We start from the raw sequence: 14,352 nt of genomic DNA on the forward strand, positions 1-14,352 counted from the left end.
CACCACATGTATAAGGGGGCAGCATGAATTCGGATTCAGTGGGCTATAAAAAAGGTGGGGGAGATGAAGTTTGAAAGGAGATTTATAGGGAGTGCCTGGAGGGGCTGGTGGGAAGGAATGGAGATGAATAGCACCAGATATGTGGTTTGCATGTGTGGAATTTCTCTTGATACCTCAGTTTTTGACACAGACAAGCAGCTCTTTACCTCAGCACAGTGCAGCTATGGTCCTGTGATAATCTAGAGAAGTTCCACTCATGACTCTTGAAATGGAGGCCTCATCTTAGAGAGGCTGAAACTGTTATGAGCTATCAAGAAGATTGTACTTGCCAGGAGAGGATCACGTTTCCCTGCCTTGCTTCCTTTCCCAGTAACACAGGCCTCTCAGTTGAGCAGAAGTCCTGAGCTTTTCCAGCTGCTGCCATTGAGCCACATTACTGTTGGGATGCCTGGGATCACTTCTCATTGACAGAGGTCAAAGGCCAGGGCCTCACTCTCCAGGAATAAACCCTGAGGACTATTGAGCTTCTCCAGACCCCTGTCAGGCCTCTTGTAGCCCAAAGCATTCCTTTCCCTGCTGGGATCTGTCAGTTAGTTCTGGAAAAGATCAAATTTCCTCACCCCAAATTTGCCTATTATCCACACACGGTTCCTGGAGAAAGTCTGGAGAAAAGACATGTTCTCATAATCCTCAAATGTCATAACTGAAGGTCCCTTAGAGAGGATCTTGCCTCAGGCTGCCTCATTTAACAGAACATGTAACTTCCTTTGCTCTATTTCCACATTTCAAGGAATCCCCAAGGCTGTCTTATAATACAAATCAGGAGCAAGGTAAGAGCCAAGTTAATCAGGAAAGTAAGCTCTCATGGGACCCAGCTGTGCTTGGGAAAGACTCAAGCATTATAAATACAGCCTTGGCCTTAGGAGTTTGTTATCAAGGATTTTCTTCAAGGACAAAAAGAGATCTGTGCTGACTCAACTCCAGAGCTTTCCCCAGGGTTGGGTAAGACTGGCAAACGTTTGATTTCTCCTGGCAGGCTTTGAGATTTGAAAGGTCCTATTCTGAGGAGGCCTGTCTTTCCTTCCTCCTGGCCCCCAGGTACTGTGAACCGTTGGCAATCTTGACCTATGACCCTTGCATCTTACCTGCCTCTTACCTGAGTCCTTTTATGCTGATGGTTCTTGTGTTCAGCTCTGAAATTAAAGAGAAAACTCCCGACTTTGTTAGGGCAGGTTTTGAGAAGTGTGGATTTTTTTTCACATCTTTACATTTGTAACAAAATCTACCGGGTGCAACACACTATCACCCCCTTCCACCCCCCACAGTTTAGTCTCAAAATAGTGTGAGTGGAGTTTTCAGCTACATTTTACAGATGAAGGCTCGAATATGGAGACCACATTTTTGTACCACACATAGCACCTTGAGTGACAAAGCATGACATTAGTATGTAATTGAGTCAACAGAGCCCACAGAGTTGAGACCACTGATAGATCTTGTCTGCAATGAATTCCCACAATCATGATTGATCACTGGGAAATGTAGAATACATGCAAGATCTCACTGCCTAGAAGACTCTGACATTCTGTAATATCAGGATAGTTGGTCAACTTACCATCTTTTAACTTTATTTTCTTGGGATAGTTTTCTTTCAGGGTAGTGATAGGAATTCTCATCAACTGAAATTCCATGGAAGCTTAGTCGAGAATCAGAATGTGTTAGCCATGTATTATAGTGAAGTGTGTGTGTGTGTGTGTGTGTGTGTGTGTGTGTGTGTTGGTCTCTTTGTGTCTCTGTGTGTCTGTTTTCTGTGTCTTTGTGTGTCTGTGGGTATGTCTTTGTATGTGTGTGTATGTGTGTGTATGTGTGCATGTCTGCGTGTATGTCCGTGTGTGTGTGTGTGTGTGTGTGTGTGTGTGTGTGTGTGTGTCTTTGTAAGTATGTGTTGGTCTCTGTCTTTGTGTCTCTGTGTGTCTTTGTTTTGTGTCTTTGTGTGCCTATGTAAATGTCTTTGTATGGGTGTTTTGTGTGCATGTGTGTTTGTGTGCGTGTGTGTTTGTGTGTGTGTGTGTGTGTGTGTGTGTGTGTGTGTTTTAAACAAGTCTGTCTATATGTACGTTCTTACCAAAGACGAAGAAAGGTATATGCCTGCCTGGGTTGCCACCATTCTAACAGAAACAAGGCCATAGATGACAGAATTCTAAACAGACTCTGGATGAGGTTTTGGTGAAACAGGGTAGAGACCTTGTGTGTTGAGTGCTCAGAAGAGAGCTCTGTGGGAGATGTGGACACACATTCAGGGCTATCAGCAGCCGTGAAAAAGGAGCCCATTTTCCCCTACCTTTTCTCCAGCATCAAGAAAATGACAAGTTTTTGAATTTTTTTTATTCATGTTGCCCAGGAGGGCACCCCGTATTTTCACAGTTTAACTGCTCAGATGTATTGGTAAATGTGATCACAATTGTGCAGTTTACCAGCCTGATGGTGAGGGTGGCTCCAGCTGGGTGGAATTGCTGCCGGGGAGAGGATGGATGGAGGGAGTCAGAGGAATTCTCAGCTTACAGGTTAGCGAGAAGCCAGTCCAGCAGTTGCTTTCTAGCCATGTTGCCCACGGCTTCATCCAGTTGTCGTTCTTTGGCAAACTTCATGACCTCCTGAAGAAGATCTCCTACACTGTAACCTTTCTCTGCTGCCTTAGCTGAAACTTCAGGGAGCTGTGAAGAGAGCAGTTATCTTGAGTAAGCTGATACTTTTTAGGAGGACCACCCAGTGGGTAAAGTGAACTAACATCTCCCTGTGCCTGTCCCCTAAGGTTAAAGTCCTGTCGCTAGGAGATGGGTGTAAGGAGAGTTGCATGGTTTTATTTCAACTCCTATACTGAAAATGATTTCGCTATGTTTTCTCTGAAATCTGATGTTGGAACTGCAAGTGTGTGTGTGTGTGTGTGTGCGCGCGCGCGCGCGCACACACGCATGCAGAGGTAGAGAATGCAGTTATATATGTGAATGCTAGTCTGCTCACATCTACCCGGTCTATCTTTAATCTCTCGGGCCTTAACGCATTTCTTACCTTCTCTAGTTGTCCATCATCATCTCCCATGAAGTAGAGCATGGGCACATTAAACTGAGACGCTGCAATCCATTGCAGGACAGCCTGCAGCTGCTTCTGCAAGTTGCTTGTAGAGCACTGATTGTTGACGATAACTTCAGGGCCAGGAGTTTCAGGATAACTTTGTGACATCACAGCCTCACGGCCACATCTGGGGCCATTGCTTGCTAGGGCTGCTTGCTCTTCTAGCTCAGCTAGTGCTGCTCCATTGTTGCTGTACTTAGCCATGATCAGGCACAGTTTCATCACCGATTCTACTAGTTGGTCTATAAACTGCCGGTTCATTTGCTTCATCCCGCTGATGAAGTCCATTTCTGTGCTGTCTTGGCTTTGATCTTCAGGTCTCTTGGCCACGGGAGCTGCTTGCTTTGATCGAGAATCACAACAACGCTTATTCTCACTTTCAGATAGTTCATCACAGCTGAAAGGGCTCTCACTCAGAAGTTTCTGAATCAGGGACAGAACCATGTTTGACATATCCATCTTCTGGGACTCAAGTTGATTTTCCTTCGCACATGTAGATGGTCCAGGAGCTCCACGAGATTCAAAATGCTTCATTGAAAGTGATTTAGAACTTTGGCCACCTCCACTCTTTTCATATTGTGCACTTTGCGACATATAGCCCATGGAGGAACCAGGGCACTCCTCTTCACATGGATCTTTGCCCTTCGCTTGTTGGGTCAGATGGTATTGAATGAGCATAAGGGCAGAGACAATTAGATCCTTGGCCAGTGAGTCTGTGGAAGGACTGATCTTCTCTCTCTTTTCATCTTTACTAGGGCATACTTTGTTAGGCACCCTGCCTTGGGTTCCTTGCTTCTGGTTGTTCCACATAGTAAGGCTCTCTTTGAGGATATGTTCGCTGACTCTCTCAGCACTTGTCAGTGATTTACAGCATGGATCTCCTTTAGTTTTGCCTTTGTCCTTTCCTTTCATTTCAGCTTTCATAGCTGAGAACTCAAGGCTCTGATTCTTGCATTTCGGGTCATGAGTTCCAGCTTTTAAGGTTGCATATGCCAAACTTTGAGATTTAGTCTCCTTCTTCTCACCAAGAAGAGCACTGACCAGACGCTTTAGCATGGCCTCCATGATGTCTGCTGCATTTTGTTTACCATGATTGAAAAGATTCCTCTTGACAGCAGAAACGAAGTCTGAGTCTGTCATCAGGACTCCTGTTATATTATGCAAGTTCTTCATGCATGAGTCAATCAGATCAGATACAATTTCCTTGGTGTGCTTTAATAGTACCCTCTTCAGGACCACACAAGCTGGAATTGGCTTCCCACAGCTGTGCACTTTCAAGGTTTTCATAACAGAGACCATCATGTCAGATGCTACCTGATTTGCATAAACCATAAGCCCCTTGCTGATGGAATCTGCAAATTCTTTGCTGTCTTTTGGGCACATCTGCTGCTTCTCTCCACACTTGTTCTTATTAGATAACTCACTATACAAAAAGGTTTTCCGACCATCCCTGCCTTCTTCTCCATTGCCACGCATTTCTGATGAGGTCAGTTCAACAGCTTCATGGGCCATCTCAGAAGCAATTTTGCTGACAGCACTCCGGGGGCTGGTTTTCCCCTTTTCTCCTGATGTATACATGGAATGATGGAGGCATTTGTTTCCACCTTCCAATTTGTCCTTGATTTCCTTACGGGCCATTTGGATTACTAGAGATGACAATCGGTTGACATAGTAGGAGAGGTCGTCCATCGAACATTCTCCATCAGGAGTGGCAACTGACCTCTGATTGCTAGGAGATTTAGTTGCAGGATTTGAGGGACTTTGGTTATTGTTGGTATTTTTGGATGCCGCCATTTCTAGGCGAAGGTTTTGAGGTCCTTTGTTCAAATAATCTAAGTTTACTTGATCAGCATACACACTGTAGCAGTTCTCTGAGGGAATTTTGTGATAATCACCCTCTAGGTCTCCTACTTTATGTTTACAGCTAGAGGCTGAGGGACTTAATGCATGTTGGAAACCCAAGGCGTACTTCTGGAGATCATTGAGGAGCCAGTTGAGGACACTTATGGGGTCAGAGGGAGCTTGTTTGAAAAGGCATACAGATCCCTCCGTCTAGAAAAAGAAGAACACCTCGCCATAAGACTTTGAAGAGTTTGGGTAGACTACCTCTGCCCTTTTGTTTTCTGGTTGTTAGAAGACATAGCTTTGTGAGTAACAGAGATTTGACTTTTCATTAGCATCTAATGATAGTCATTAATAAAATTCAGGCACCATGGTAGCAACAGAAACTTGGAGTCTATAGAGTATATATGCTTGTAGATATAACTATTTACCAGTGCTGCCAAAGTGTTTGCCAATTTCATTTGAGTATGTGTATGTCTTATTGTGTCAACGATGTGCCAGTGTACATTGTGTGTATAAGTATGTCAATATGGCAATTCACATGTTTGGGTATTTCAGTAGATATGAAAGTGTGTCAATCTGTATTGTTGGTGTTCAAACTTGCTATTATATGTTATATATATAATATATATGTATATATGTATTTGTCTGGCTATGTATAACCATATATAATAATGTGTTAATATCAGTACCTATTGTGCATGTAAGCCAACACAACCATACATTTTGTACATACTAGTTAATGGAAAAATACACTTGTATATGTCAGTATGTTTGAATATGTAAAGTACCCACTGTGAGTTTTAATATGTTAATATTTAAAATAATAATCATTTGTGGTGTATTCTATATTTATAGAATCTGTAGGTATTTGTGTATATAAATGTTGCACATACTCTGGGTGTTTTAAGTGTCATAGTTGAATAACTCTACGTATATCACTACATTTGTGTAAATGTGTGTATGCATGTCAGTCATGATTGTGTATTGTCACATAGGTCTTTCCATATGCATTTATAGTTGTGTATATCAATGTCTAAATTTGTTAGGATCACTGTTCTGGTCAAGGTTTACATGTGTTAATGTGTGTTGGTGTGTATTTATGCATTGTGTTTTTATTATTATAAATATGAGTGCTTATGTTTGCCACATGTGGGCACATCAAGTATGTTTGACTGACTACATGTCTTTGTATATGTTAACTCTATATGTAAAGGTCAATATATCAATGCATACATGTGTTTATACATGTGAAATGTAGCATCACTTACATACCTGGTGCCAACGGAGGCCAGAAAAGTGTTGGGTCTCCTGGAACCGGAGTTGCAGCACCATGTGGGTGCTGGGAATCAACCCTTTGTTCACTAGAAGAGCTGTCAGTGCTACTAACCTCTGAGGCATCTCTCCAGACCCAAGATGTACCTTTCTTAAGACTACAGGATGGAACTGGCACCCCCAAATCATCCCCCAAATGTTGAAGAGTGTTTCTATGACCTGTTTTTCTTCTTTCAAGGCCACTGGCCTCATTCCAAATGTGTCTGAGAGATCATAAATGATATTTTTCTTATAACATGTGAGCCTAGAGATAGAGAACAGAAATCATTTGACCTCTTTGCATTTGATGTTAAGTATCATTTCCATTACCAGTCAACACGCTTATAGGAATGCGGGAGTGTTTCAGTACTCTCCAAACAATGAGCCTAACATATAATTTGAAATACACAAAAACAAGTCCATAGCTTCTAATTTGAACCTTTTCAACAGCTTGCGTATACGATCTACTAGGTACTCAAGTTCTTGGTTGGTACATGTTTTCTCTGTTCCACATCTTTCTTCCTCATTAAATAGTGGGCAATTTGAGGCAAAGGAGCATAGTACAAGTCAGCAAGGGACATTGCAAAGGTAAATACTAAATGTACACCTTTCTTAGAACAAGGAGAGCAAAGATCTGTTTGGAGTAGAGATCTGCAAGTCAAAGAGTAGTAGTTTGAACCTTTGTGATTAATGAATTATTTTAAAATGTTGCATGTGGAACTTACCGTGGCCCTGAACTTAGTCCTGTGTTTTCTAGAATGCCACATGTTCCAGGTTGGTGGACTATTACCCAACTATTTCCTTACCATCTCTGGACCAGAGCCTTCAGATTTAATATTGGCCCTAGAAATTAGGAATGATAGAACCTCAGAGGCTAGGTCACCTTAGACTGGTCTTGTTTTTCTGTGTCCTTGATCACGATAATCTCTTTTTCTTCCAGATTCTCCAGGTTTAATTCGCCCTCTGACCTGGGACCAGCAGCACCCTGTGGAGTTAAATGGTGAGATTTTTAAAGAAAAGTTGAGTTTTGTGATTTCTCCAAGCTGTCCTACCCCTTAGGCTACAACTTCACAACATGAAGGTCATGCTCCTCATCGTCCTTTGTTTCTTCAGGAGAGGCTACAAAATGTGATGAGACAAGGTTATTTCCACAAATTGCTAATGCATCTTCTGATATCATTTAAGCCTATCCATCTCTGTTATCCACCATTTGGGACAGATTATGTGTATCCATGTTTATCGCCTAACCAGTGATGTGAGTAACCTGGGCCTTCCACCCAAATCCCTTCTACCTTTCTTCTCTCTGCCTCATGCTATCTTCCATTTGGAACAGAAAATACATACCTTGGAATCATCTTCCACATTCAAGGTGGACACATCCACAAAGCATATCTACATAAAATAAGAGGGCAAATTTAGATACACACTAGAGGAAAAGTCATTAATTTCTTTCTTGGAGATGATAACACTTACCTCGGGGCATTCTTGGGAAAAGCGATAGTGTGAATTTCAAATGTTTTAGTAAAACACAAGTGAACATTTCTATGTTTAATAGGTACATTGTACTATGTGGTATTATGAATATTGCTTAGGATGATGAGCATGTTTAAATATAAATAATTTTGGTACTTGATCAGGATCAAAACGTGAAGTACTATACAAATAACTTGAAATTTGGGAAGAAGTATGAAATAGTTGAAGTAATTTGCACTCCTGAGTGGACTGAGAGCAACTTACCGGTAGCTAAATATTATGGCTTTAGTGTTAAGAAATAGAAGCTGGTTAATTAGGCAACTATCACTCCTACCTCCTCTTAGGCTCCTACCCCTCTTAGATTCCTCACTCCTCCTAGGCTTCTCCCTTCTTAGGCTCCTCCCCTTTAGGCCCCCTGGCCTCACCCTCCTCTTAGAATTGTCCAGCTCAGACCCCTCCTTTCTTGGGCCATCCCTCCTCTTAGGCCCCTCCCCTCCTAGGCCTCTCCCCTCCTAGGCTCCTCCCCTCTTAAGCTCCTCCCTCATAGGCTCCTCCCAGTCTTAGGCTCCTCCCTCTTGGGCCCCTCCCATCATAGGTCCCTCCCACTCTTAGGTTCCTCCCTCCTAGGCCCCGCCCTCCCTCCTCTCAGATCCCTCCCTACAATCAGGCCCCTCCCCTCTTATACACCTCCGTCCTCTTGGGCTCCTCCCATCATAGACCCCTCCTTCTTTAAGGCCCCTCCCACTCTCAGGTTCCTTCCTCCTAGGCCCCGCCTCCCTCCTCTCAGGCCCCTCCCCTCTTATGCACCTCTCTCCTCTTGGCCCCTCCCATCATAGGCCCCTCCTTCTTTAAGGCCCCTCCCACTACTAGGTTCCTCCCTCCGGGGCCCCGCCCTACTCTTAGGCCCCTCCCACTCTCAGGTTCCTCCCTCTTTTACACCCCTCCCCTCTTAGGCCCCTCCCTCCTGTTAGGCTCCTCCCTCCTCCCTCTCTACAGGTTCCTCCTTTCCTTCACATTCTTCCCTTCGTCTCTTTACTCCTTACTCTGCCCCATCTTTGATTCACCCCTGTGTGATATAGGTGTGTGTTGACCCCTGACAGCCCTTACTGAGATTAGATGCTTGGAGAAGCCACATATCAAGTTCCATGAGTTTTATCTTGGGCTCCAACCTACCAATACCTGTATGCTAAGTTTTTCTACTCCTTGGAGTCAGTTTGTATCTTACCACTTTTCGGTCCTGATCTTGTTGTCCTTTTGGGCTGTAAAGATCTACCTTGCACACGCCCCTGCGGCTGTGTAACCAGTCAATGTCATCAGACATCTGCAGGGAGAAGCAAAAGAAATGTGAAGCTCTTACATATGGTTTATAAAATGAAGTCAGTTTAAATAAAACTTGTGGCGCCCCAATACCCATCTGTGTTTCATCAGAGTTTGGGAAAGATGTAAAAAGTGGGGAATAATGATTTAAAGTCAAGGCACAGGACCAATCGCTCTTATTAAAATATGTGGTTTCCTTTCACTTCGACTTACCTTACTAAGTATCTTGAACATGGTATTACTTGTTAAGAAACCACTTGATAAGCTATCAGCAAGTGATACACAAATAAGCAAATATGTTTAAAGACTAGGGTTTATATTTAGTGATTTATATCTACTTAAATAGCTGTCTCACAAAGTATTCCAAGAAAGCTGCTAACAGTCTTACATGGAGAAGGAAATGACACCAGGTTCTGAAAGAATCAAATTTATTGTTTTAGAAAGTTGCTAACTCCCTGCAGTTCTACTTTCCCAATCCAGCCTGGAGCCAAAGGGACAAAGACAACCAAAGTGGTAAAAATTTGCTGTTCAAGGCCAGTGAACAACTTAGACTTGTGTTTTGGTGTCTGGGGCTAGAATTTAAAAGGAAACATTTCTTCTACTAGGTGTTAGGGAGCTGTGGATTTCCTTTTAACACATACATTAAGAAAACCATATTCTCCTTCAGCTTCACTAGATCTTTCTTCTTCCCTCTACCTCTTCAAACTAGTCTCACACTGTTCTCCCTCTACCTCCCTTTTCTTTTCCTCCTCCCTCTCTTTCTCTCCTCTCCCCTCCTTTCCTTCCCTCCCCTTGCCTCCCTATGTTCCTGCCTCCTCTTCTTCCTTCTTCTTCCCTTCATTCTTTATCGTCCCTCTATGCCTCCTCCCTCTTCTCATCCATCTTCCCTCCCTCCTCCTGCCTCTCATCCTCCATTGCCCTCGCCTCCTAACTTCATTTTCTACTTACTCCATCCCTTGTTTCTCCTTTACTCCCTCTTCCATCTCTATTCTCTATCGTCCCTTGCTCTTCTCTTTCTCTTCATCCATCTTCCTTCCCCTTCACTCCTCCCCTCCCTCTTCCCTTCCCTCCTCGACTCCTCCTTCCCTTCCCTCCTCCCCTCCCTCCTCCCTTTATTCTCCCTCCTCTTCCCTCTTCCCCTCCCTCCTCCCTTTATTCTCCCTCCTCCTCTCCCTCCTCCCCACCCTCCTCCTCCCTTTATTCTCCCTCCTCCCCACCCTCCTCCCTTTATTCTCCCTCCTCCCCTCCATCCTCCCTTCCCTCCTCCCCTCCCTCCCCCCTCCCTCCTCCCCTCCCTTCTCCCTTTATTCTTCATCCTCTCTTCCCTCCTCCCTTTATTCTCCATCCTCCCCTCACTCCTTCCTCTCTACTCTTCCTCCCTCCCCTCTCCTCCCCTTCCTCCTCCCCTCCCTCTTCCCTCCTCCCCTCCCTCTTCCCTCCCTTTATTCTCCATCTTCCTCCCTCCTCCCTCTCTTCACCCTTCCTCCCTTCCCTCACTCCTCTCTTCTATCCTCCCGCTACTCCTCCCTCTCTACCCTTCCTTGCTCCACACTCCTCTGCCCTCCTCCTCTCCCTCCTCCCTTTATTCTCCATCCTCTTCCCTCCTCCCCACCCTCCTCTTCCCCTCCCTCCTCCTTTCCTTCCTCCCTTTATTCTCCCTCCCCCTCTCCCTCCTCCCCTCCCTCCTCCCTTTATTCTCCCTCCTCCCCTCCCTCCTCCACTCTCCCTCCTCCCTTCCCTCCTCCCTTTATTCTCCCTCCTCCCTTCCCTCCTCCCTTTATTCTCCATCCTCCCCTCACTCCTCCCTCTCCACTCTTCCTCCCTCCCCTCTCTCCTCCCCTTCCTCCTCTCCTCCCTCTCTTCCCTCCTCCCCTCCCTCTTCCCTCCCTTTATTCTCCATCTTCCTCCCTCCTCCCTCTCTTCACCCTTCCTCCCTTCCCTCACTCCTCTCTTCTATCCTCCCGCTACTCCTCCCTCTCTCTACCCTTCCTTGCTCCACACTCCTCTGCCCTCCTCCTCTCCCTCCTCCCTTTATTCTCCATCCTCCCTCCATCCTCCCTCCCTTCACCTCTCTTGCCTTTCCTCCCTTTCCCTTTCCCTCCCCCTTTACCTTTTCTTTCTTCATCGTCCTCTGCTTCCACACCCTCCATGTTCTCCATCCTCCCTCCCTTCTTTCTCCCTCTCTTCAACCTTCCTCCCTCCCTTCTCCTCCCTCTCTGTTCATACCTTTCATTCCTCCTTCATTCTCTCCTCCCTTCTCCCTTCACCATCCTCCCTCTAACTACTTCCCTCTTCCATTTGCCTTCTCCCTAACCTCCCCCTCCCCATCTGCTCTTTTCTTGCCTCCCTCCTTCTGTCTCCCCCTACCTAGGATTCTCCCCTTTCATCTCTCTTCCTTTCCTCCTTCTCTCTCCCATTCTTTCCCTCACTTCTTTGCCCTTTCCTCTCTTCTTTTGCCGTATTTCCTTCCTCTCTCTTCTACCCTGTGTTCCCTTGGCATCACTTTTTTAAAAAAAGTTATCTAGTGACTCTCTTTTTACACGATACTTATCTTGACCATGTCCCTGGGTGTTTAGGGATATTTCCAATTAAGAACTCTACAAAACTTTAGAAAGCACGAAGAAAAAGCCTTACTACCCCCCTTAGATGAGAGAGCTCCCTTTTTGAACAGCTAGTGAACAACTACTAGCCCCCCCCCAAAGTGAGAAGCTACAAGATCCCTTCTGATCCCTTCTGAGAGTTGGATCCTAAAAATCCCATAAAAAATAAGATGTATAAACTCATTACCTTGATGATAGAGATGTTTTGTACCTTTGACTGAATGTGTGCCACCCAGAAGGGAGATGTGCCCCTTTAGATGGAAGGGGGCAGTGCCAAGTTCTTAGGCACTTGCAGCTGGCTGCCACCCCGGTCAGCTGTTAGACCAGACTGACGGGCCAAGCTGTTTCCTGCTGGCTCTGACCCTGGGGTATGACAAGTATCTTTGTTGAGTCATAATACTGGGTGCTGTAGCAACCTGAGCAAAGGCATGGCACCCCTGTAAAACTCAGTAAACTTTTCATATCCAAAGTATGCCAAACTGCCTACTACAGGACAAATATTCACTATGTCTCAGTGGGTCCATGTATTTCACAACATTTTCCACAGATCACAACCTCCTGATATCAAGCATCTCATTCCTTCCCCTACTAGACTCTGAGAACAATATAATGATGGTCATTACCAGTTTGGTGGGGGAGGTTGTAGTTTTCACACACAGAAATGTTCCCAGTCTTTGCAATTGAAAACATTTCCCACTTGTGTTTACTTCTCTTTGAATTTCCCACTACAGCATGAGAGTTATGTGGCAAGAGATACTTAGATTTATGTTGAAAGAAAGAAAGAAATTTTGACCAAAGACATTCTTAGTTATCCCAGATAAAATGGAAACTAAAAACCAGAGGCTGCCTTAGCCACTAAGACACTTCCCATATTATCTAAAAAAGAAGTCAGAAGATGTTTCTACCTTTGTAGTGCCACAGTAAGCAATCATTTGGGACCTTGGGATGGTATTTTTTTTGGAGAATTTGGATGTTGTGATGACTCTTCCAGTCTGTCTCAAGATGTTAGGTCTTTCCTCAACCCTCCATGCTCTCCTAATGCCTTCTTGCCAGCTGGTACTAGAACTTAAAATTCATGACATCACTGTTTCTATAGAGAACAATGACAGCACAAAATGGTGGGCCTGAGCCTTAGGATTCTAGGTGATCTATATGGTTCAGCCATGAAAAAGTTTAAGGCCCGCTTACTGTTTCCCATTTTGGCCAGTGACCATTGAGATATATATCCATCGAGATGCCTTCTATTTAAGCCAGTTTAAAAACATTAGCACGCATCAAAGGAGGGTCTCTCATCTGTGTCCAAATCATACTTTATTTTACTTTGTCCTTTTTCTGTGACTCTTCTTTCACCAATTGAATGTAAATAAACTTAACCAAACCCAGAATCATTTGAGATGTTTCCCTAGATAATACAGTTTCATGTTGTGGTCATATCTTCACTTTCTTCTTGTTGAATGAACTTTCCTGAAACGAATCAAACAAATTTCTATTTACCCAAGATAGGGCATCTATGATAAATTAAAAAAATGATTTTATCAAAGTCTAGTTCAGTGAACCAAAGAGTTTATTGGGGTTATATATAGGAACATATGAAGGGACTCTAGCCATCTTGAGTGTGGCTAGCACGGCTCTGGCGGGTCTTGCCCTTCTTCTTGATTCCTTCTGCCTTGCTAAAAGCTGTTAGATTACATTCTTAGAGCTACGACCCCAAGGTTTATTCATTTATTTGGCCATGTCCTCCTTCAGAGGCTGACTACTAAAGTCCAGCCACCAAAGTATTGAAGTCCCGCAATCAAAAGCCCCCTTTGGCTCACCTGATTAATACTCCCAGTTAAAATTATACACCTCTTCCTAACACAGCTTTCCCCCTTGTACCTTTATAAACTGTCATTTTTCTATGTGCCATATCTGTTACTTCTATATTCAGAGTCAGTCCTTTGTCTCCCAGGACAAATACCACTCCTCCCTCTCCCTTGTTCCCCTTCCCTTCTCCTTCATCCTCTACCTCTTGTCTTTGCCCTTTGTCTTTCTCAGGCAAATAAATCTCCTTTGTGCTGAGAACTTGGTCATGGCGGTCCTGAGGTGATACATTTCCTAAGAACAGAGATGAGGGGTTTCTTACAGGACCATAGATGACTCTTAATGGCAGCTGTACCACCAGAAAGCTTACTCCATCACAGGTTATGACTAAGGACTGCTGGGTCCCCTGAACAACTTGGGGACATGTTGGCCACTGGAGATTATCCTCTCCTCAGCAATTGTGTCCTGATTATTCAATCTTGGTAGGGATGTCTTCAGAAATTTTGTAACTTTCATGGCATTTCCTGAGGCTTTTAAGTTTTGTTGCCATCTTGAGTCATATGAGCCCCTCTCCTCCCTTCAGGAGGGAATGTTTCAATGTGGACAATGTGGAGAAAGAGAGATATACGATGGTAATTCCTGCCCTGTCTTTTTTTTACACTTTTCCTACCTTCTCCTGTGATATTTTCTGAGCCTTGGAGGAGGTGTATAATGTCTGACTCCCTTTTCCCATTTGGGGGTTCTGAGCATTAGACATGCGCAACAGTCACTTAATTTCAGGAACCTAAAATGGTTTAGAGTCTCTCTGTAAGACATAACCTATTTCAAAACATGTTAGTTTCTCTCTATGGCAGACTAAACTTAACAGCAGTAGTAA

At 44.3% G+C, this 14,352-nt stretch overlaps 1 protein-coding gene across 2 annotated transcripts; it reads right to left on the minus strand.

Annotated features, from left to right (window-relative positions):
• Positions 1 to 2,367: 2,367 nt before the first annotated feature.
• Akap4 (A-kinase anchoring protein 4) lies at positions 2,368 to 12,661 on the minus strand. 2 transcript variants are annotated; one of them, NM_024402.1, is given in 6 exon segments: positions 2,368 to 2,711; positions 3,067 to 5,181; positions 7,169 to 7,270; positions 7,630 to 7,677; positions 8,984 to 9,079; positions 12,581 to 12,661. In NM_024402.1, coding segments are annotated over 6 exon segments (2,544 nt in total). In that variant the 5' UTR covers positions 12,608 to 12,661; the 3' UTR covers positions 2,368 to 2,555.
• Positions 12,662 to 14,352: the final 1,691 nt, after the last annotated feature.

This window comes from Rattus norvegicus, chromosome X (assembly GCF_036323735.1).
Source record: "Rattus norvegicus strain BN/NHsdMcwi chromosome X, GRCr8, whole genome shotgun sequence".
In the NCBI taxonomy this organism is placed as follows: domain Eukaryota; kingdom Metazoa; phylum Chordata; class Mammalia; order Rodentia; family Muridae; genus Rattus; species Rattus norvegicus.

What these genes read in the sequence shown, in the direction of transcription:
- Akap4 (XM_039100088.2), bottom strand. Translation starts at nt 9,079, where the DNA reads ATGTCTGATGACATTGACTGGTTACACAGCCGCAGGGGCGTGTGCAAG. An exon ending in AAAAACAAGACCAGTCTAAG is followed by an intron (nt 5,182 to 7,168) that starts GTGACCTAGCCT and finishes TTCTTTTTCTAG; the next exon opens with ACGGAGGGATCTGTATGCCT. An exon ending in ATGATGGACAACTAGAGAAG is followed by an intron (nt 2,712 to 3,066) that starts GTAAGAAATGCG and finishes CTCTCTTCACAG; the next exon opens with CTCCCTGAAGTTTCAGCTAA.